This window comes from Urocampus carinirostris, chromosome 11 (genome assembly GCF_059441175.1).
Source record: "Urocampus carinirostris isolate Australia breed hairy pipefish chromosome 11, RoL_Ucar_1.0, whole genome shotgun sequence".
Taxonomy (NCBI): Eukaryota; Metazoa; Chordata; class Actinopteri; order Syngnathiformes; family Syngnathidae; genus Urocampus; species Urocampus carinirostris.
The window spans coordinates 9,709,949-9,734,461 of NC_142359.1; the positions used below are offsets into that span (position 1 = coordinate 9,709,949).

A 24,513-nucleotide genomic window follows, 5' to 3' on the forward strand; every position below is an offset into this window, starting at 1 on the left:
GAAAGAATACTACCAGAATAGCGAAGATGGCCGCTCATCCAGCTTTGGCTGTGTTGTAGTTCTGATTACTCAGATTTTTAGGTCGAATTGGGATTTTTTAGAGTACAACATCATTCAAGTGTAACCGTGGTGTACCTGTCCCACCAAAGATCCACATTCACGCTGGACTGTATGATGAAGTTTTTATTACAGTTGCTGCAAATGAATGAGTCACAACACAACACGTGGTAAGCTTCTCTGCTGGCTTCCATCTCTTTGGCAGCTCGTTGTAGACTGCCAAAAAAATATCAAAGAGCTTTCTTTTCAGTTACATTTTTAGAATATCAACCATCACAATACATGTTTACATCCATTTTAACAAGATACTTTTAACAAGAGATCGTATAGTGGCTTTTTAACGTTTACAATGAATTCAACATATTTTTCTTTAGTCCAAAGTTTAACCAACATCATCCTTGTTATATATATGAGAACATCGAAATAATAACAATAACGAGTATAAAAACGGGTACAATTTGCCTGCAAATGAATGAGTCACAACACAACACGTGGTAAGCTTCTCTGCTGGCTTTGATCTCTATAAGGGGAATTAGCATTTTAGCACAACATGCAACGTCCGGCAAAACTAACAAAAAAGGCGACAGGAACAAAACGAAAATAAATGCAAACAGCTTGACAACATCAATCACATTAATGCGCATGATGAGAGATTTGTCAGCTGTGGTTTTAATGTTTAAATTAACTTTTTGCGTAGCACCAAAAGATCGTGTCTTACCGTTGGCAGCTCGTTGTAGACTGCCAAAAACCCCCACCTTCCTGTCGCAAAGTCTAAAGCCAAACCAAACCTTACCACATACCAGCAGGTGGCACTGTTGGACTCATCATTGCAGGACACTCACACCAAAACTATACAACATATTTCAGCAGGAATTTCAATAAACAAAAGTTATTATTACACAAATGTTACACAAGTACCTAGGTAACACCATATTTGTTTTGATCTGTTTGAGTCGCTGCATGGAGCACCTGCTGTCAATATCAAACGCACCCCCTCTGTGGAGCAAAAATAAATCCGAATATTTAAGCATTAGCTGCGAGTGTCGGCTACAGAAATCCAGGAAAACTGTGTCCTGGTTTAGGGAAGCGTTGCCGACACGTGGGCCGTATTCCTCCGGGAAGCCGGGCCCAGCTCGGTCCCGGCACTTTGGCAAAGAGCGCCATATCTTTTTTTCTCTCAGCGGCATCTGCTGCGTCCCGAGGCTTGATTGGCTATTAATATGCCGGCTAATTGGAGCGATCCATTCCGATTTGCCGTTTCCTCACTTGTCAGCCCGCTGATTAAGAGGCAGGCGGCCATCGGCCGGGTTTGACTTCATGTGATGTACGAGGGGAAAGGACCACCGAGATGCTCTCTTGTTCATTTTGGATTTACAGTAGAACAAAGGATGGCGTCGAGTTTTGTGGATCTACATTTGCCTTATAAAGTGCCCAATTATTATTTCTGTCGCTCTGTCCTCAGTTTGTATTCTTTACTGTCACGTAGCGGAGCGGGAGACATGGAAAAAGGACCCATTCGCGTAGACGTACTCACAATTTACTGGGGGGAAGGATGAGGAGGGTGCGCACACTCGATCCAGGGATCGATGGTCGCGGAGTGGATTAGAAATCCAAACAAGACAAGTTTTGTCAAAAATAAACAAACAGATCAGACCAAAAACAAAACAGGATCAAATACGGATACAGATACAGATTCACAGAAGAAGGCATTTAACAGGTTCTAACAGAAGTCTCACAGAGTTTAACCAGGTTTAACAAACGTTCCATTAACGCACAGTACAAACTAGCACGCTTAAGTACTCCAAGAGCAGCCAGTCCAATGCGTCTCAGCCGGTGTCAAGGGGCGGGGCCAGCTGGGCGCCATGACAACCGTGCAGGACATGACACTTTACCTTTTATCTCAATGGGTACAGTGTCTGTCTGTTCATCAACAATTATATCCAGTGTCCGTCCGTCTCTACACACTTCTATGGATTTTTTTTCCTTTTCATCTGTTTAGCAATAAGTGGTATATTAAATGGTTAATTGTCTGCATTTATATAGAGATTTCAAGTCACTGAAGATATCCAAAAGTGCTTTGCAATGTGGTTCACACTGACCCATTTACACACACACTTACACACCGTTGTAAAGCAACTACCTGCTTATTGGGGGCATTCAGACACTTCGACCCGCCAGTCGACGTTTCTTTCTATTCTTTGAATCTAGGCTTATAACACAATTCTATAGTTTATGAATGACTTATATTTCACGTTGACAATATCTGTGTTATTTGTTTTTGCAGCATCCGTTGCAGGCTGGTCATGCTGGAAGAGGGATGACCTCACCTCCCTTCTCAAAGTTTCTTCATTTTCCTCATGTTGAGGTTTTTGAGTTTTTCCTTGCCCTCATGTGGGTTTTAGATCCAGGGATGGGGTAATAATAGTCTGTAGTTTGCAATAATCTGTAGTCTGTGCAGTCCTTTGAGTCTCTTTGTGATTAAGGGCTATACAAATAAACGCGACTTGACTTTTATCCTTCTATACACACTGTCATAACCTATTTAGTTCTGTTCTATTTCAAATGAAATGAAATGATCTGCATTTATATAGCGCTTTAGTCAATGATTTCCCAAAGAGCTTTACAATGTGCTCCACATTTCCCAATAGCGGCCTTGTATTGCAGCCATGTAAGACGCTAACCTGCTTATTGGGGGTATTAGGGGTGCAGTGTCTTACCCAAGAACACTTCGACATTTAACACGGACAAGCCGGGATTCGAACAGGGATCCCTTGATCCCAGGCCGAGCGCTCTACCTCCTGAGCTACTGCCGCCCCATAAACATCTCTTTCTGTCCTTCAACACTTCTTTACATTCAATCTATCATTCTATTCTCTTTGTTTCCGTCCGTGTGTCCGTCTGTCTGTCATTCCACACTTCTATATTTTTCCTTTCTGTTATTCTCTCTAACTTAGTTACAGTGTTTCTTTTCTGTGTTTCAGCTACAGTGTTGGTCTTTTAACACTTTCTATTATAACATTCTATCCAAAGTGCCTGTCTGCCCCTCCACACTTCTCTTGTTTTATTTCTTTACTTTCCATCCTTCTATCCATTCCTCTAGCTATGGTGTCTATTTCTCCTTCCAGATGTCTATGTATTTGTTTTCCTTTGAATTCTTATATCCTTCCATCCAGTGTCTGTCTTCACTTCTTTCTATTCTATCATATTATCCACAGTGTTTGTCTGTCCCTCCACTTGCATACATTTTTTTCCCTTTCTATCCACCCCTTCTAAGCTATGGTGTCTGTTTGTCTGTCCTTCCGCACTTCCATCATTTCCTCACCTTTTAATATGTTGTCCGTCCTTTTAGCAGCAGTCTGTCTATTTGTCTGCCTACACCTTTTTTCTAGGCAAGGCAAGGCAAGGCAAGTTTATTTGTATAGCACAATTCATACACAAGGCAATTCAAAGTGCTTTACAGAAATGGCAAACAGGTTAAAAACACACAATAAAAGACATTGAAAATTTAAAATGTGGTTTTTAAAATGCATTAAAACCACAGATAAAACATAATAAATCTCAATGAATTAAATAAAGGTAAAAGTGAAGAGTGCAGATAGAACCTTTTCAGTTGTATGCACAGTTGAACAGAGCTGTTTTCAGCCTGGACTTAAACATTGTCAGAGTAGACGCCTGTCGGACGTCATCAGGAAGACTATTCTAGTTTAGATAAATAGATAGATAGATAGATACTTTATTCATCCCCGAAGGGAAATTCACATTTCCAGCAGCATCCCTTCGCTGAGAACAATACAATAATAAAGCCAAAAGAATACAATATACAGATACCCAGTGTGACGTGCAAATGCCCACTGTAGCGTGTTATATAGAATAACTAAATAGTGCTACACAGAATACATATTGCAATAAGATTCGGTAATATGCAATGTAGGTGGTGTGGTTTACTGTGGGCTTTTACTCTGCCGGGTAGAGTTAAAGAGCCTCATGGCATGAGGAAGAAAAGATCTCTTCAGTCTGTCTGTAGTACAAGACAGTAGTTTAGCTGCATGGAACTGAAACGCAGCTTCACCCTGTTTAGTCTTGGCTCTGAGCACCAGCAGAAGGCCTGTCCCTGAGGTTTCTAGTCTGTGTGTGTCATCATATGTCTGTCTGTCTCCCTTTCCACATGTTTTTTGCATGGGTTTGCGTCTGTCATTCCATCTATACTTCTAGCAACAATATCCGAGTGTCTGTGTCTTTTTAAATCTAGTTATTTAATGTATTTTTCCTCTGGATGGCCATGCAACATCCTTAGTAGCCAGTGGGTGGTAGTACTGTCAAAGCTTGACAAAAGCTACACCATTGACAGTTGAAAAAAAAAGAGAAAAAGAAAAAGGAGGAAGAAAAAACCCTGAATATCCGTGCGCTTTTGAGACGCTTCTCTGTGTACGTGAGCGCAACAAATGAAGACGTCCAGCCTGTCAACTGCAAGCGCACGTGTCGCCTTTCGTTGGCGCTGTCATGTTCTCTAACTCCTGCCACCACTCAAGCCTCCCTTCTGTCTGGCTCCGGCAGAATTTCTGGCTTGACTCGAGCCGTTTGCCGCCGGCTAGGCGTATTCCGCTTTGCGAAGCTTGGATGTGGAATCATGAAGCGTGTCTGTGTCTTTATGCGTTGCACGCCACGTTCTTTATGGTCGTCTTCTTCCACGGCCGAGCCAGAGGGCGTTCGCTTAAAGCCTCGCGCGCATTTCATGCTATTAGCGTAGAAAATTTGGCGATCGATGCTGTTGGCTGAAGAACTCCTACGGCGATGTCTACCACACACCAGCCGCCGATGTTTCTGATCATGGAACCATTCAAGTAGTGGAAGGGGAAGGAGAAAAAAGGCAGTCGGACTTACATGTAAATTACCGTAAATTCCGGACTATAAGCCGCTACTTTTTTCCCAAACTTTCAACCCTGCGGCTTATTCAGTGATGCGGCCAATTTATGTAATTTTTCTAACGGCCGCCAGCGGCGCTCGAGTACGAAAGGTAAGATTTAGACTGCAACTTCTAAGCTTGTGCACAAATTAAATTAGAGTAGACATATTCTCATCATGCAAAGTGCAAAAAGAAAGGCACATGACGCAACTTTCAAGCTAAACGCAATCGAGCAGTCCGATATAGAAGGAAACAGCGCTACTGCACGCAAGCTTTACTTTGCGAGCGTGATGCTGGCGTGTTTTAGAAAAAGGGAGCGTGGGACAACATCTATCTGATAAAGTCTCTTTCCCATACTGAAGAAAGACGACTTTGATGACGTCAATTATAAGGAGGAGGATGAGGACGGTTTACAGTGCTTACTACAAGTACGGTATGTTTTTTAACAGAGCTGTTTACTGTGTTGCGAGCGTGTTGCTAGTAGCGTTTAGCTACCCTTCACAGGCACGGTTTGGGATGAAAGTTATAATATTATTGTTAAAGCTTTGAAAACTCTCTCGGTGTACTGTCTTTCTTTGTAAATATGTGTAACCATGTATAATATGTATTTGCAACTGTATATTTTTGTAATGTATTTATTTTAGAAAATTATTCTGATATGTTTTGTACGAGCAATTGAGAAAGAAGGGGCGGGGCAATTGCGGGCTGACAGGAAGTGGAGTAAAGGTGAGACGTGTTTGTGGACGCGGCCGACAATAGTGGATATATATTTTTCCCACCCTTACCTTTGGAAATATACACTTTTTTTCCTTGGATTACTTTCAACGGGCACCCGGACTCTGCAGGTCTGCATTAAATCTTAAGTACCGGTATCATTTGCCGTTCATTTTGTCAGCTGTGTTTTTTGGACTGTATCGGGTATGGGTTAATTTCGTGTTTATATTGCGTTTTTTCAATATGGGCGCATGCGGCTAATATACAGGTGCGGCTTGTGTATGTACAAATTCGGTTTTCCTCCCGAAATGTGGTCGGTGCGGCTTATAATCAGGTGCGCTCTATAGTCCAGAATTTACGGTAACTGTTGTCTTACTCTTCATTTAATTGGCACAGAAAGAAAGCAGTATATAAACTCTAGCATAGAAAACAAAGTCAAACTGTAAAGTCATGTTTTGTATAGACCTTAATCACAAGGAGTCTGATAAGACTGTATAAGCTACAGACTACCGTTACAGTAGCCCCTGACCTGAAACCTACATAAGGGCAAGGATTAACTCAAAAACGTCAGGATGAGTAAAATGACTAAACCTTGAGTAGGTGCCACACATGAGGTAACACCTCTTCAAGGATGGCCAGGCTACAATGGATGTTGCAAGGGCATCAACAGGACATACACAGACATCATCATCATGACATATACTGTGAGCAATAACAAAATGTCCACTAGACAGTTCCCTGTTCCAGAATCTTGACTGCGCCTCAGCCTTCTGTTATTTGCGATCTCGCCTGGCTAAAAAGTCACTGTGGTTTGGAATCACAGCCACACTTGCCATGGTTTGGGGCACAAAAAAAGGAAGTGGCGACAACTTGTGGCGGTTAGTGCAAAGAATTCCTGCTCTGAGTCTTCGCTCGGAAAACACTGGTGTAGTGGTGATTCCAAGAGCTAAGAAGAAATCTGCAGGTTCTGCAGGCCTCGGTGCTGTGGAATGCTCTGCCCTCTGAGATAAGATCTGCAGCTTCAGTGGAAGTGTTCAAATCTAGACTTGGAATACACTTAAACGAAGAAGAAAACCTCCTGAGTAATCACATAATATCGCAGAGGACAGAACAATGATTCCTCGATATTGGTGGTAACACTTCACCTTCGTCCATGCCAAATGTACGCCCTTTTCCAGCATGTATTGGTTGAAAAACACAAATGCTTTATCAGTGTAATTTGGGGTATAATGAGGATCTGCACAACTTCATGTCTACAGTACATACATACCATTATCTGCACTGCTTATCCTCAGTAGGGTAGCGGGGTTGCTGGAGCCCATCCCAGCTATCTTTGGGCATTGTGCAGGGGACCCCCTGAACTTGTTGCCAGCCAGTCGCACATTCACACGTAGGGACAATTTGGACCGGCCAATTAACCTGACATGCATGTTTTTGGAATGTGGGAGGAAACCGGAGTGCCCGGAGGAAACCCACGCAAGCACAGGAAGAACATGCAAACTCCACACAGGAGGTTCCATCTCATGACCTCAGAACTGTGCCACACACGCGCTAACCACTGCGCCGCCGTGCTGCCCAAGTTCATACTCAATGAACTGTTTTTTTGTACTTTAGATTTGATTTAAGATTAAGAATTGCAGATATTGGACTCTGGTGCAAGTATCTTTTTGTTTCTTTTTATTAAAGAGTGATTTATACTATTTTTTGTGCTATGCCTAAAAAGCCAAAAACAAACATATGCTATTGCCAGGTTGTAACTATTAGAGGTAGATCTGGAATAGGCTTCGTCAACTACTAAAACATCATGCCAGTTAGAAATAAAATTTCCCGGGAAATCACAATGGTGTGCTAGTTTTAGTAGTATTCCCTGATGTTCTTAGGGGGTAACAGAGGCGTGTTCAGGAGAGTAATCAGACATGTAGTCGCTTGTTAATCGCTTGCCGCGCACTGCTGAACGGTTGTAATCGCTCACTGTGATTGCCTTACTGATCCAAAATGGCCGACGACAGTACAATGGATTTCGTTCTACAGTTAAGGTTATCCTAAACGCAGTGGAAGGGTCACACCTGTCTTGCATTGTTCACAAACATTACCAGGCAATGTAAGACGATAAATTATATCGCCAACAGCACTCGTCAGGGTGAGATCCTCCATGTTCAGCACTGTCGACGCCATGTTGGAAATCAAAGTAAGCGGTCTTTCTCCCGTGATTACTCGGGCACGCGAGCGCTCAATAATCATTGGCCGTTCAGAAGCTAGCGATAGCTAGCGATAGCAATCGCTCACTCTCCTGAACACGCCTCAGGTGCCCCAGGCACCATGTTGGTCATAGATAGATAGATAGATAGATAGATACTTTATTCATCCCCTAAGGGAAATCATGAGTACTGATGTGACTCAGCTGTGCCTGCTCAATTGGCAACAACCTCCACGGGTTCTGATTGGCTCCCTGTCACTATTTGAACTCAGTCCTGTCAATCCCCTGTTGTCAGTCCGTCTGCGAACCTCAGTTAACACTAGGCAAGCCTGACTTCCACATGTTTTTTGCTCCCGTCTTCGACTCGTTTTTGATCCCGACCATGTCTAGTCTTCCGTCCAGGCTTTCCACCCCTTTTTGTCCCCGACCACGTCTACTCTCCTTTCCAGGCTTATGACTCACTTCCGACCCCGACCACGTTTTTGCTCTCCTGTCCTGGCTACTGACCCTTTTTCCATTCCCAACACCGCCATCGCTCGCCACGGAAGATCCACTTCCGAGTTCAGAGCGACCTGCTTCCCGTGTCCAGCGATCACCGGATCGTGGGCGCAACCTTTTCGCTTTTTTCCAATAAAACTTGTGAGAAACGCAACACAAGTGGGTCCTGTCTCCGTTCTGGTCTTGACAGGTCAACCCTGATGCAGGATGTTCCTTTAAGGGGTGTGGCTTAGTGAGAGATTCTATTTCAAAATTTGTCTTTAACTCTGCGAGTAATCGACGCAAAAAGAGAGATCGAAAAAGGAACAACTTTTGATCCAGCAAACGGAAGAAGGAGGTAACGCCTTCTGCTCCTGGGCGGCCTCATGTCGAGTGAAAAATGCGGAGATGTCACCGGAGCCGTACCGAGAAGAAGTCGTGAAAAAGAATTAAGGCTTGTCACACCCGCCGCTGCGCATGCTAACGACTACATTAAGCAGCCCTCAATTAACATAAAGCGCTCGCACGTCATTTATTCGCCATTTGTCCGGGAGAGCCGCTGATTGTCTTGATTTTTTTTCTTCTTCCCCTTCCAAGATTGTAATCTCACTACTTGGACAAATGCTACAATGAGTTTATCCATAGTGTTTCATCAATGTCTCTGGCTTTTTCAACCAGGCCACTTTCCTTCAATGCTTCTTTCACCCCATGCCCGAATTTTATTTGTCAACAAAGCTCGGGTCCTAAGCGCTAAACTGTGAGCGATGGCCCGCGTTAGCTTTAGAGTTCGCTCCTGCAGGTAATAACCCAGAAATAACACGCAGAAACGAGGCTTTAATGATATTACTGATGAAGCAAGGTACGGATTATCCGGCGCGCCAACAGACTGGAAGGAGCCGGCAGGCGTCGGGCGTAATGGCCCCCGGACCAGATAATCCTTCACAATCAATGCAGTCAATGGAGCCGACTATATGATGAGGAAATGGGAGAGCGGCAGTTGCTCCTGTCCCGGAGACAACCTCGACTTTTTAATCCTCACTTGCAAGCGCTCCACCATCTTTTCCCTCAGTTTTAGGTCAAAAGAATCAAGAGTTCCATTTCTCTGTACAGTGATACCTCGGTTTAGGGATCCCTTAACCGCCAGCGGCAGCCTCCCTAGCAGCCTTTCCAGCAGCTCCGTGTTTGCTCTTTTTGTGATTAATTGTTTTTATTGGTTGCTTCTATCTTCTGTGTTTTTCGTCCCGTTTGATAAAAAAACTTTGGATTACTCGATCCTATGGTTATGGGTTTTAACGCACAAAAATGCGTTTATTCGAGGAATCAACTCCTTGCCCTGAAGAATTCTCGTGCCGGCGTGATTCCCCATTTACCGCTTTTACAGCTAAGGTGAAGGCTAAGCAGCTAGCGGCGATAGAAGCCTTCGGTACCGTCTGTAATCATGGGAAATGTGAACTCTCTACCGATAAGACTGACGAACTGGCTGTGCTGGTGAAAAACAACAAAGTGTACAGGGAGTGCAGTTTGCTGTGTTTTACACAAACGTGGCTCCCGTCCAGCATCCCGGACGCTAACGTGGAGCTACCTGGCTTCAGCGCTGTTAGGGCAAACTTAGACACAAAAGCCTGCGGGAAGTGGAGAGGAGGCGGACTCGCATCTACGTGAACACGAGGTGGTGTAACCCTGGGCATGTAAACACGAAGATTTCCATCTGCTGCAGGGACGTCGAACTTTTGGCCTAGCGTGTGATGTCGTCCACTCCGCTGTTGCTAAACTATAAACACAGCACCCCGAGGCCATCCTGTTAATCTCTGGGGACTTCAATCACGTGACTCTGGATACAACACCGCCTGCTTTCTATCTATCTATCTATCTATCTATCTATCTATCTATCTATCTATCTATCTATCTATCTATCTATCTATCTATCTATCTATCTATCTATCTATCTATCTATCTAGGGTTGCAGGGCCACCAGTTTCTGTGGTGTGGGGTGGCAGTTGCTTGGTACAGCGCTCGTCTTTGGACTGAGGGGTCGCAGGCTCGATTTCCGGATTAAATATCAAATTGTCCTTGGGCAGGACACTGAACCCCTAATGTCCCCAATAAGCAGGAAGGTGCCTGGCATGGCTGACACTCCTATCGGTGTGTGAGTGTGTGTGTGAAAGAGTAAGTGTGAAAGACATTGTGAACGCTTTGGGAGGTCTTCAGTGACTTGAAAAGAGCTATAAAAATGCAGACCATTTACCATTTAGGACAAATACAGCCTATGTTGGGGTTTTCTCCGCCACATGAAACAGATAAGTCTCCTGATCGGATTAAGATGCAGCACCTTCTGTCAAGACCAGAACGGAGACACTTGCATTGCGTTTTCTCACAAGTTTTACCGGAAGAAAGAGAAAGGGTCGCTCTGATACTCGGATAGCGTTCCGAACGCGGAAGTGGATCTTCCGTGGCAAGCAATGGCGGAGTCGGAGACGGAAAAAATGGGTGAGTAGCCAGGACAGGAGAGCAAAAACGTGGTCGGGGTTGGAAGCGAGTCGAAAGCCAGAAAAGGAGAGAAGACATGGTCGGGAACAAAAAAGAGATCGAAAGCCGGGACGGGAAAGTAGACGTGGTCAGGATCAAAAACGGGTCGAAGCCGGGGAACAGACGGGAGCAAAAAAACGGACGGGTAGGAGTCAGGGTCGAAAAAGGCTTGCCTAGTGTTAACTGAGGTTCGCAGACGGACTGACAAAAGGGGACTGACAGGAGTGGGTACAGGTACTGATCGGGAGCCAATCAGAGTCCGAGATAGTTGGCGCCAAAGGAGTGGGCACAGCTGAGTCACATCAGTAATCATGACACCTTCATCATCTAGGATCATCAAAAGAACTTCGTGACAAAAGTAAAAAGAGGTCTTTTGCTGGATTTGTGGCCTGGATGGCTCCAGAAGTAATTCTTAATGAGAAAAAGTGGACATCTGGTGAGTTTTAACTGATATATCATGAGATTTTCTTGCTTGTTTCTCGGGCACAATCCGTTCTTGATTGGTGTTCGAGCACTGAATTTTTCAAAAACGGAACCTTTTTTTCCATAGAAAGTCATGGTATTTAGTTGTATGCGTTCCTACACATTCGAGGATTCCTTTATAATGTAGTAGTCGATGTTCTCCAGATTGGGCAGAGAGCAGCCCATGATTTTCTTGGAAGTATGATAACTTTATAAGACACATATGTCAAAGTTTAGCCTGCATCGGACACGCAAAAAGGGTTTTTATGGATGCTGAGATTATCTTTACTCGTTTCTGTATCATACACCAGTTAATTTTTCATACCGTACATTTTTTCTCTTTGAAGAAAATACTGTTTTCCATTCATAGAGTTTTTTACTTTATTTCATTGTATTCAAATATGACTCTATTTTTTAAAAATATTTCAGTAACTGATCAAAGGTTGTTATTATTATTATAATATTTTGACAACTTTTGAGAAACTATTGGCTACTGATGCTTTAGATTTGATTTTAAGGTTCTGTTGGTAGTACACAAAATCATGCCCTTATACCTTTCAGATTTAATTCCCCCTATGTTCCGGTCCGAAGCCTTCGCTCTGAAAACGCTGATCTACTAGTCATCCCAAGAGCCAAGATGAGATCCGCAGGTTCAAGAGCGTTCTCCATTGGGGCCCCAGTTCTGTGGAATGCTCTTCCCCCTGAGATTTGATCTGCAACCTCAGTGGAAATGTTTAAATCTAGGCTTAAAACACACTTCTATTCTATAGTTTATGAATGACCAATATTTCACGTTGGCAATATTTGTGTATTATTTGTTATTCCAACATCCTTTACAGCCTGGTCATCCTAAAAAGGGGATGACCTCATGCGGTTTCTTCATTTACCTGATGTTGAGGTTTTGAGTTTTTCCTTGCCCTCATGGAGGTTTTAGATCAGGGGATGGTGTAGTCTGCAGTCTGTGCAGCCCTTTAAGACGCTATGTGATGAAGGGATATACAAATAAACCTGACATGACTTGATTTGACTAGATGATGCCTAAAAAATGGCTTCTTTCATTTACTGATAATTTTATGGGGATGTTTTCATCAAAAAATGTGCCATTTGTGTCAGTGGGGAAATACAGAGCAGTAAGGAACCACTGCACTAGACTATGTTTGTTTCTCAAGCATTTTTCAACATTTGATCAGTCTGTCCCCCAGCCTGTCGCTGACTTTATCATTAAGCCCTTTAACCATTTGACTTTGACTCCCCTGCTGTAAGTTTGTTCCTGTCTGCAGCCGTGCTTCTCAGCATACCACGAGTCTGAACACAGACACTGCAAAATAATTGTTGAAAGTTTCCCCGCTTATTCACGCTTGCTTGCCTCATGTTGGTGGATATAAGTAAACACAGAGAAGCGTTCTTTTTCTTCTCCCCGCCGCCCACCCGCAGATTAAGTTATGACACTAGAGAGGCAGTTGCCAGTTGGAGTGGGCCATTAGTCAGCCGTCACATTCCCGAGTGCTGTGATGAATTTAAAGGGCCCTGCGTTATATAAGGAGACCTCAACCCAGCGGCGGACGCCTTTAACGTTCGCGTGACGTTTCGTTTGTGTGGATGCTGACGAGCCGCAGACCCGTCGGGCGCCATGACTCATTTGACTGTCATTTCTCATCTTCGGCTTCGCTACGGGTGTTATTTTAATCAAAGCAGATCCCGGACCAGAATGTGTCGTTGATTCTGCCCCCTTGTTTCTGATGTTTTTGTGCCCCAATATGTTTTATGCAATTCGAAAAGTGCATCAGGCATCCCACTCAAAAACCCAAATAGTCTCAAGTAACCCACATTGAATAAAAACTTTGGTACAGGACCTTTATCCGTTCAAGATCGGTGTTCGAACAGAGAATTGTTTGAGTACCAAAACATTTTTATCCATACGAAGTAATGGTATTTTTTATACGTTCCTAAGCATACCCTAAAATATTAAGAATATACAGTGGTCAGGGCCTACAAGGCCTTCTCTGTTGAGCAAAGCTACAAAAGAATGGTTCACAAAAAAAGCATATCAAGGTGTTAGAATAGCCAAGTCAAAGTCCAGACCTCAATCCAATTAAGAGTCTGTGGAAAGTGTCGTGATTGCTAACTTGAGTCACCTGGAGCAATCACGTGGACGCCCTCTGATTGGCTATTCTCCCTTTTTAAGCACGATACGCCTAGTCCTCTTGGTCTGAGGATTACGTTTGTACCCTGTATGACTCTCCTGATTACCTGTTCCGTTTTGATCTGTTTACCTGATTCTACCTGCCTCCGATCCGACCTGCTTCCGTCCCACGCTACGATCTTCTCTCCAGTCCCGGTAAACTTGACCTGCTAGACCACCGCACTCCATGTAACGAACGCTCTGGGGTTTCCTGTTCTGTTCTGGTCCTTCTGACAGAAAAAACTGAAAACTGCTGTTCACAAACGCTTTCCATCCAACCTCACTGAGCTCGAGCTTTTTGCAAGAAGGAATGGGCCAAAATATCTGTTTCTCGATGTGCAAAACTGTTAGAGACATACCCCAAGCAACTTGCAGCTGTAATCGCAGCAAAAGGGGGCGCTACAAAGTATTAACTCAATGGGGCTGAATCATTTTGCACACCCACTTTTTCGTTTTTTGTTTGTTTATAGCTTTATGTTTGAAGTCTGATGTGTGGCAAAGGTTCACAAAGTTCAAGGGTGTCAAATAGTTTTGTAAGCCACTTTATGTAAATAAAATATATATTTCTGGCTCTGCAAAATAGATGATTCACATTGGATTTCTCCTCTCATAGCTACCAGAGGAATTGGGAAATTGGCTTTGAAATTCCTTAAACAGTGCTTGAATTTGGCCGTGAAATTGTTGTACGAACCCTGCGGGTTGTCGTGTCAACAAACATTGCCGAGACGTCCCTCACCATCGATGGTGTGGTGTTTGCAATCAATCCCAGATTCGCCAGGCAAAAGGTTTGCACCGAGCTCCATCCAGAACACGGCCTAGGGTTGAATACCTAGCACTAGTGCTGATTTCCTGCCCAGACAGGTGTACAACCCTCCTGGTCTCTGCTTTCAGCAAATCATCGGCCCAGGAAGTGCTTCCTTCTCTACCAGGAAAAGACATTCAGGAAGGAGATGCGGGTAAGAGAAAAGGAGATAACAAGATAACATCTCGGAAATTGACGTCTATGTATGCACTTGCGTCGGACAACGCCTACCCGGAGATCTTCAGGTCCAATCTGGGCTCCACGGCGCTGCAGTTGTAGAAATTGGGAATTGACAACCTGGATCCACCAGGTTGGTTTAAAAGTTGATGAGTTGGTTCTAAAAGACATCAAATTAGATTACAAGTTGCTTAAATAGTAAGCTTCCCCAGTTACAGACAACTACAGATTAGTTCCAAGCTAATTCGTGATCTATCGATGGAATTTAAGATCAAAGTTTTTAATGTATTCACTGCTAAGTTCCTTTCAGTGTCCTTAAAAGCACTACATATATGTGCAGTATACTGTATCAATGCATTATAATTGTTGTAAACATTTTTCACATTTGGTTACAGTTTGTCAATTATCGTTCTTCTTTGACTATATTTATTGGAAAATGTGTTTTTATTTATTTTTCTCAGTATGGAGCTGCAAGCATTTAGGAAAGAAGTTCAAAAAAACAAGTCAAGTCAAGTCAAGTGACATTATTTGTATAAGACCTTAATCACAAGATGACTCAAAGGACTGCACAGGATTACAATGACAACATCCCCTGATCTTAAACCAACATGCGGGAAAAGGAAAAACTCAAAACCTCAGCATTAAGAAAATAAGGGAACCTTGAGAAGGGGCCACAGAAGTGGTAATCCCTCTACCTGGGTGACCAGGGTGCTGTCATGATTACCAATTTGGATCACCTGTGCTTGCTCATTTGGCACCAGCCGCTGCGGGCTATCTGATTGGCTCCCTGTCCTTTTTTAAACCCTGGCTTGTCACTCTCCAGCTGTCAGTCCGTCTGCAAACCTGTGTTGATACAAGGCAAGCCTTTTTGACCCTGACTCTATTCTGTTTTTGCTCCCGTTTTTCCACCTGCCCGTTCCTGATCTCCCCGTTTGTTTCCGGGTACGACCTGTTTTTGATCCTGACCACGTCTGCTCTCCCCTCCCGGCTTAGGACCCGTTTCTGGCCCCGACCACGTTTTTGCTCTCCTGTCCTGGCTATCGACCTGTTTTTCCGTCTCTGACATCGCCCGCTACGGAAGATTCACTACCGTATTCGGATCATGATCCGATTGTGAGAGCGACTTGCTTCCCGAATACAGCGAGCATCGGATCGTGGGCGGTGCCCTTCCTCTTCCTATATCTCAATACATTTTTCAGAAACGTTATGCGATTGGGTTTAGCCTGTGTGCTGGCCGTGACAGGTGCAATAGAAGCAAAAGTAATATTGTAAAATATACATTTTTAAAAACTTACAATGAGTAAACATACCTGCCAATGGAATGATATTATTTACCATCAACCATTTCTGTATATTATATTTACAAGAATTGTTATTTGATGGTATATTTAACTTTATTTCCTATTTCACTGTATTTTATGTTGTTTCCAGTTTATTAAACTGGAGTTTTTTTAAAGTGTGAAGTTGCCAGCATAGAAACTCACAAAAAAAATACAACTGAAGTATATCAAAATGAAAGAATAAATGATATTTCAACTCCCTGCCAAGACCTTTCCTGCAAAAGAAACATAATATTTCACTTGGAAAGGTTATTTTTCTTTGTTGACCAATTAATATTATAGTTATTTTCAAATATAATTTCACAAATGCAGAAAAAGAGTAAAAACAAGAAACAAAACTGTCACAACCAGAACGGAACCAGGACCCAATTGCGTAACGTTTACCACAAGCTTTATTGAAAGAAAGAGGAAATGCTGCGCCCACAGTCCGGTGCTCGCTGGACGCGGGAAGCAAGTTGCTCTCGCAATCGGATTGTGATCCGAATACTGAAGTGGATCTTCCGTAGCGGGCGATGGCAGTGTCAGGGTCGTAAAAACAGGTCGATAGCCGGGACAGGAGAGCAAACACGTGGTCGGGATCAGAAACGGGTCATAAGCCGGGACAGCAGACGTGGTTGGGATCAAAAAACAGGTCGGAGCTGGAGACAAACGGGGAGATCAGGAACAAGCAGGTGGAAAAACGGGTGCAAAAACAGGACAGGCGGGAGTCAGGGTCAAAAAGGTTTGCCTTGTATCACAAGAGGTTCGCAGACGAACTGACAAACGGAGAGTGACAGGACAGGGTTTAAAAAGGGACAGAGAACCAATCAGGTAGCCCACAGCGGCTGGCGCCAAATGAGCACAGGTGATTCAAATCAGTAATGATGACAAAAACACTTTTACATAATACATTTGCGATAAAGTGTAAAACAAAGGAAGGCTTTCTTTCCTTGGTTTCATTAATTAGGAACATCGTAATGGCAAACCGCCACATTTATTCTGTGCTGTGTTTCTAAATATAGCAATTTAATTTGGGGACCTCCTGCAGTCATGCAATCTGGTGCACATTTTGCTCTCTGATTCTTGTTTTTATTGTTGGGTTTGCTGATGTGGTGTGATTGAAGCTACAAAACACCCTTTTAAAAAACTTGATCAAATATGAAAATGTTGTAAAATGAGATTTGGCCAATATTTATTTCTTGCAATGCACGGCAAATTCAAAATGATACAGAATTTAAAACTTTCACTTTTAATAGTCCCGAACTATGATTGGTTATAGCCATGCAATTCAGTAAGGGTAGCGGTTCGTGTGCCTTCTTCGTATTTTTTGAAAATTGCAGGCTTTGTTTCCATTGTTATCATGATTTTTTTTCTCTTCCAAGATGAACTAAATCTTTAACATGTTTCTCAATTTATTTAAAAGAAGGAGCAGCACCTAATATGTTAGGTAAAAATTTGGATATACAGTGATACCTCAGTATTTGACCACAATCATTTTGGGATCAGCATTTGCCCACCAAGTTGTTCAAGTACTGAAACATTTTTTCTCATATAAAGTAAAAGCATTTACCTAAATATTTACCTAAACAACCATACATTACTCAAAATATTTGTAAACCATGTACCTTAACTACCAATATTATTTAAATGTGCATATTAGGGGTCTTAAACTCATAGCCCCGGGGGAAATTGCAGCCGACAGGGTGACAGTTTGAGGCCCCGCCTTATGAGAGTTTAAAGGGACAGTGTTTATTAAAAAAAGGCCCCACAAATATAAGGATGCATGTTTTCAGCCAGGCCAGGCCTAAAATGTCAGTCATTCCGTTCAGTTCAGGCCATTCTTCTCTCTCGCTGCCTTTTTGATTATTCACCTGGCATTGTTCTTCTTTGTTTCTCTGCCTCTCTCTCTCTTAAAGTGCCGAGCTAGATTCTCAGAGACGTACTACTGCTGTGGTTTGTGGCCCAATTTTCAACCCATCAAAATGAAATCCGTCAATGTTAGAGAATAGTCTGTTATTGTAACCTGTACAGACACCGAAATATATCCATCCATCCATTTTCTGCACCGCTTATAGGGTTGCGGGGGTGCTGGAGCCCATCCCAGCTATAATCGGGCAGTGGTCAGGGGACACCCTGAACTATTAGCCAGCCAGTCGCAGGGCACACAGGGAAAGACAATTCGCTCACTCATTCACACCTTGGGACAATTTGGACCGGCCAATTCACCTGAAATGCATGTTTTTGGAATGTGGGAGGAAACTGGAGTGCCCGGAGGAAACCTACGCAAGCACGGGGAGAACATGCAAACTCCACACAGGAGGTTCGATCTCACAACCTCAGAACTGTGCCGCACACGTGCTATCTGCTGCGCCGCCGTGCTGCCCCACAGAAATATATGAATGAATGAAACTTTATTTTGTACATGATCAAAAAAAAAAACAACAACAAGTCAAAAAACAAAATAAATGTTAACATACATGTCCTAAAAGGAATAGGAAGAAGTATATGCTTATTACTTCCTACCCCCAAAGATGTAAATATTTATACAGTCTTGTTGCTTGTTTGATTTCGTTACAAGAGAAAGGCTTTAATTTCTCATCATAAATCACCTCTCCTCCTCCCAAGTCCTCACAAATAAAATATGACATTTCGGGTTTGCTTTAGCCTCTTTCCTGCAAATGAAATTAATTGGTCAGGCTCTGGCTTTAATACCCACAGACCTGGGTCCGGTCGGTCAGGATTCTTTTAGTCCCGACCTTACCTCTTGTTAGAATACAACAGTCGTTCAGGTACCCAGTTATCACTATTATGGCGACCGAGATTCCCCTGCAAGCATTTGCGTTACAACATCTCCCCGAGGAGCAAGAGGAGCTTCCCCCCTTAACATAATAGCCTCGATCTCATTCCTGAGATGAAACCCATTCCACGTCCGGCGTGACGAGCACCATTTCGTCAAGGAAATTGGTTACATCAACAGCGAGGATATCGCCTCTTCATATTCTTCCATTGACTGACCTCCACCGTTGCCCCAACCTGCATCCCTCACAAAATAGAAGCGTCAACACATGGGATGAAGCGGGGAGGAAGGATGACTTTTTATTCCTTTGATGCATCCTTGGCATTGACGCCAGCACCTAACAAGCTCCTGGAAGCCAGCGCGCGCTTTGAGTCTCGGACTTTATAATATGTCGTCGCTCCCGATCGATTTTTATGCGCCTGCCTCTGAGTAAATGGGCCGGCCTGGGATGTGTCTCCAGAGAAGGCCCGCTATGATATAAAGACTTAACAGTGTGGTTGTTTGCCTGTTGCTGCTCTTGTGTGTGTGCTTTTTTTCTTTTGGCTAGAGGGGGATTTTCTTGCTGCTGCTGTCTGGCTAATCATCCTCAACACCGATGACTTATCGGACGATGGTTTCATTTGCCCCGTGACATTTCCAAACAAAAGTTCTATAAAGATGCAACCTCTTTTTACTGTTGCTTGGGTTTTAGTGAGTATAGTGCATTCCTATGTCATATATTCCTTATATATACAATGATCTCTCGCTATCATGTGATTTAAATTTTATGGTTTCGCTAATTCACATAATTGTATCGTGCACTGTGTTCTGCATTCTAAATTAATCAAATGTTTCAGACTTCAAAAAAGGATATGTTATTTGGTTTCAATGCATGAAAGTGTATTTAATTGTATAATAATGGTAAAATAATAAAGGTATTTGCTTCACGGATTTCGCCAATCACAAGTTCTTTTGGAATGTATTCCTCGCAATAAACGAGGAATCACTGTGTGTATTGTTAATATTCTTGTATTATTCTTAAATACCGTATATACAAGAAAGCCCCTCACTATTGAAGGAGGGTTCCACCCCAAGTCCAGCACCTTAAGGCAATACACCAAGCAGAAAGAGGAAGGCTGAGGGATAGGGAGCATCTATGCCACAATCCAGGATGAAACATGAACAATTTAATAGTACATAAAACAAATGGCCCCAAAATATGACCAGCTGAAAGAATGTCTCAGGCAGCAGAACCCTGATGAGAGAGTAGAGGAGGAGGAACAGATATTCTACAAGAAATGTAGTACCGTCAGATAGAGGAGGTGGCTGACCTCGAGAAGTCCTACCAGTGTCCGGAAAATTCAGGACAAAGACACAGCACAGAATCTGTGATCGTAGCTGCACAAGAAAAGTGCCATGGAGTTTAGAATCTACTACAGTAGGTTGGACACAAAAGATGCAGACTGTGCAAAAAACACTACATCGTGGCAGGGTGTAAGATGCTGGCTACAAGGAGAGGCACAAACAAGTAGCTTGGATAGTATCGAGGTGGTATGGGTTCAAAGGGGGCATACCATACCATAGAAGGTCGCTAAGAACAACCGGGTCCAGATCCTGTAAGACTTCAGCTTTCAAACTGACAAACAGCTCATGGCTAACTAACCGGAAATAATGTTAGTGGACACAGAGCAAAAGGGGTGGTAATATTATATGTGGCCATCCCGGGTAAAGGGAACATCTGAAATAAGGAGCACGAGAAATAGTAGAAGTACCAAGGGTCTAAAGGGCTTCCGGAACAGATGAGAAAGGTGAAGGCCAGCGTTGTCCCCATAGTAGTGGGAGCACCCAGGGCTGTAACTGGAAAAGCGGCGCCAACAAATCCCAGGAACAACATGTGAAGCTTCAGTCCAGAAGAGTGCAGTCCTAAGAACGGCCAAGGCAGAACCGTCAAACTCCTGGGCCTCCGGTAGAGGAACCAGGTCTGAAGATGATACAGAAACCAGATATTTTATACTTTATTCCAAACCGTAAAGGGAAAACATTGTAAGTCAGGGTCACCGTATTTTGGTGTCTACTGTACTTCTATTCATACAGAGTCAAATTGAGTCAAATTGAGTTAGGCAGCTAAAACTGTCATGGATCTCGGTAGTTGACTACTGTTGATTCCCTAAATTTGTTACCAAGATGTTTTAAGTTGACTTAAGGTTTTTTTGTGATTGGCTACCACTCGAGGGAGCTCTTGTGCAATCGGCATCAAGGTCCAATGAAACACCCGTCTTGTATCTTCCTTCCCACGGCAGCACATGAGACTTTGATGCAAGCCCTGGAGCTGCTCAACCACCTGGAGGCACTGGATGACAACGGCGAGCTGACGGGCCTTGGAGCTGTGATGGCCAAGTTCCCGCTGGATCCGTGATGCTCGTCGCAAGCTGCGACTTGGGCTGCTCAGCCAATTCGCTCTCGATCACCGCTATGCTCTCAAGTTGGTCCGTGCTCACTACTGTAATCCTTCACAACTTTGTTTCCTTTAAAATTGTCAAAATATCAAACAAAATTCAAGCTTTGCTGCCTATGTACTGGATGCACGATTGCAAAGTGATTTTTTTCCGGTTCGGACTGCAAAGCGTGCCCTTTAGGTCTGATTAAAATGAACTGCACTGTAGGGCCGCGATCCAATATAGTCACTCGACTATTGCTGCACATTTGTGGCTGCGATGAATTTACCCCGATTGCACATTGCTGTGATTGGGGAGCTGCCGAGTGAATTTGTCGGGCCTGGCTGCTGTTACTTCTGCCTAAAATTAACTGCACTCAAGCTGCCACGATCCATTATACTCACCCCCATGTAACTGCCAGCGTGAATCAGCAGCAGGCCCTTTTCCGGAGGTGGTGTTGTTTCAGCCCACTCAAAGAAAATGCAAGGTTATCGCTGTGATCCATTCAATATCCCAAGTCAATTTTAACCGAGAACCGGGGCCAGCATTGTACTTTTTTTGGTTCGGGTAGCTGAAGCATGCCATTGTGGCCTGCCAAAAATTAACTACACTGTTTTGGCCACAATCAATTATCCCCAGTCGGGTTTTGCTGAGAGCAGGGTCCAAGAGAGCATATGTGTGTCATGATAAAGATGATATGAATGTCAGGTAGGTAAATGTTTACAAGGTAGTTCTTGTAGACTAACCTAAGATCAGGGTTGGGTAGGGTTACTTTAACTGGATTACTTTCAATTACTTTTGGATTACTCCAATACCAAATATGCTAATAAAAGACAAAATAAACTAAATATGATTAAAATGACTAAATTTTGTGCAGGCTTGGGGAGTAACGGAATACATGGAACGGCAAAAATGATGTTGGCAAGCTGTTTGGATTTATTTTCATTTTGTTTCTGTCGCATTTTATGTTCGTTTTGCCGGAGATCAAAGAGATCAAAGCCAGGAGAGAAAGCTTACCACGTGTTGTGAGTCATAATTGTATTCATATTTAGTTTTTTTCGTCTTTTATTAGTATATTTGGTATTGGAGTAATCCAAAAGTAATTGAAAGTAATCAAGTTAAAGTAACCCTACCCAACCCTGCCTAAGATGTAAGTGCATCATAACAATAGTGCAATTAAAAATAGTGTCATGATTTTAGCAGGAAAATATTTCCAAAATAAGAGCTGAAAAATAAAATGTGAATGTATATTTTTCAAAACAAAGGCAAGCTATACATTTGTTTCAGTTTTGTGTTTTTGTCTGGGAGAGTAATAGCCCTGGGCAAGAAATTGTCTATGAGCCTATTAGTCTATGATTTTGTATCTAGAGCGTATGTCAGAGGGTCAAAGAGGTGGTGGCCAGGGTGAAAAAGAGGAGTCGTTTATCAGTCCACTCATGGCCTAAATGGTTTTATTTTTTACCAACCGGTTTTAAGAGTGCAAAAATATTTCAGGACAGGGGAGAATGCTTGTTGGGGGCTGTATACTGCTTTCAGTTCTGCAGTGCTTCATGCGACCCCCTGAAGCCAAAAAAGCGGCAGATGATGCCAAAATGCGCCTAGGCCACCTGGATGGAGACCATCTGACTCTTCTCAATGTCGACCAGGCCTTCCAAGAGGGTGAGTGAGCCCCCTCGCCTAGTCCAATTCCGCCTTCTCACCCTGTCACCTTCTTTGGCAGGCCACCAGTCGTCGCGGTGGTACTGCGACAATTTTCTCAGCTATCGGACAGCTTGCGCCTGCAGCTTGCGCTTTAAAAACTCAAAACGGTAACATACTCTATCACTCACTACAAAACCTTGAAAAAAATGCAGTGCTTTGCGGTCACAATCGCAGAACGTTCAAACTTCTGACTTCGACTTAGGACTGCCGCCCCCCTACAGCCCTCCTAACGCCGCCTTCTTCCACTGCCCCCCAGGGGGGCGGTATTGCCCACTTTGGGAACCACTGCTATAAATGATCTAAATCAATGCTCCACAATCGTTTTAGTACCAAAGACAAGTGTAATGTCTGATTATATTTTAAACGATCAGTTAACTGAAAAAAATAATTTGAAAAAACAAGCTAACCATTAAAATCTATCTATCTATCTATCTACCTCGGTCATAACCCTCAAGAGGGGTGACCGACAGCCAGACAAACACATACAATAACAAACAAAATAAACGGGGGAAAAAAAACACACACAATTTTTGGGACCATGGCCAAACCAATTGCCCAAACACCCAAACAAGTTAGGCACCTCAGCACCTAAGTTGGTGATGCTTTCGTCCCTCCAGATAAAATGGGACACCAGAAAGCGGCCATGTCACTCGGGTTAGGGTGACACAACACACTCTTTTGTTTAACAGCAGGGCCCGACAGCTTTCACTGGTTTACCCCTGCCGCATCATACGGGTAGCCCAACCCATCCTTAAGAACGCGTCCACAATCCCACTCTCCTTTCACAACACCTCTCCACTCCTTCCTATCACCAACAAAGCCATTAAAATAATACTTAAAATTGGCTAAATTATCAGTTAACAGAACAAAATCTGGAGTGAACATAGTACTCTAACATTTTGCCATGTCGGGCTTCTTCGTTCGTGGCCTCAGTGCATCGCGGGTGGAACTTTATCTGCGATCCGTTTTTCCTAGATGAGTATTGCTGAGAGCAGGGGCTGACAGAGTACCTTTTATTTTCTGTTTCGGCGACTTAATCCTGCCATTGTTTTCTGACTAAAATCAGTTGCACTGTTTTGGTCATAATCCATTATCCCCAGTCGAGTATTGCTGAGAGAGGGGGCTGAGAAAGGTATTTTTGTCATGTGTTGTGGTTCCTTTTTTACATATTCTACGTCTAAAATAAACAGTGTCCGTGTTGCTGCAATCCATTATCCCCGGTTGTAAGCGAGATCCACTAGAACACAAGTTAAAAATGGTGGGTAGGTCAACTTTTCACATATTGTGGGGCTTCTGGTCCCCACTAACCATGATGAACAATGAATCACAGTAATTCCATCTGTTTATTTGGTGGAATGAACATTACTTTTAGGACTAACCCCATGGTTCTTTTGAAGGCTAATGGAAATGGCCCCTCGGTATTACAAGATGAGCAAGTTCCCGGCATGTGAAGCCAAAAGACAGTTGTAATGCATCAACGGCAAGAGGTTGTAAAGAAAAGAAAAGCGGACCCGTTATTTGCCAGTCAAGAAAACCCATCGCCCAGATTGGCTTTTCATCCAGAACTGTTTTTACCTTATCAAGCAGGACTGTCAAACCATCGCCCCTGTTTTTCTTTTCACCTCTTTTACGAGAAATTTTGGTGTCAAACAAAAGTAGCTGTTGGTATTTTCAATTGCGAGACGTCGCGAGGCACTCCGAGGGAACACGCATACTGATGACAAAAGGCAAAAAGACCATATAACTTGCTCTCCATAATTTTTATTACTGTATTCTCCACATTAT

At 43.3% G+C, this 24,513-nt stretch overlaps 1 protein-coding gene across 1 annotated transcript in view; it reads left to right on the forward strand.

Moving 5' to 3' along the window:
* The window catches only part of dhx15 (DEAH (Asp-Glu-Ala-His) box helicase 15), a 36,110-nt gene extending 11,912 nt beyond the window's left edge, over positions 1 to 24,198 (forward strand). The window contains 9 exon segments of the mRNA XM_088347371.1: positions 14,176 to 14,307; positions 14,376 to 14,424; positions 14,426 to 14,473; positions 14,539 to 14,630; positions 20,893 to 21,003; positions 21,006 to 21,074; positions 22,564 to 22,686; positions 22,748 to 22,835; positions 24,126 to 24,198. Of these exon segments, the coding sequence (XP_088203497.1) occupies positions 14,176 to 14,307; positions 14,376 to 14,424; positions 14,426 to 14,473; positions 14,539 to 14,630; positions 20,893 to 21,003; positions 21,006 to 21,074; positions 22,564 to 22,686; positions 22,748 to 22,835; positions 24,126 to 24,198 (785 nt within the window).
* Positions 24,199 to 24,513: the final 315 nt, after the last annotated feature.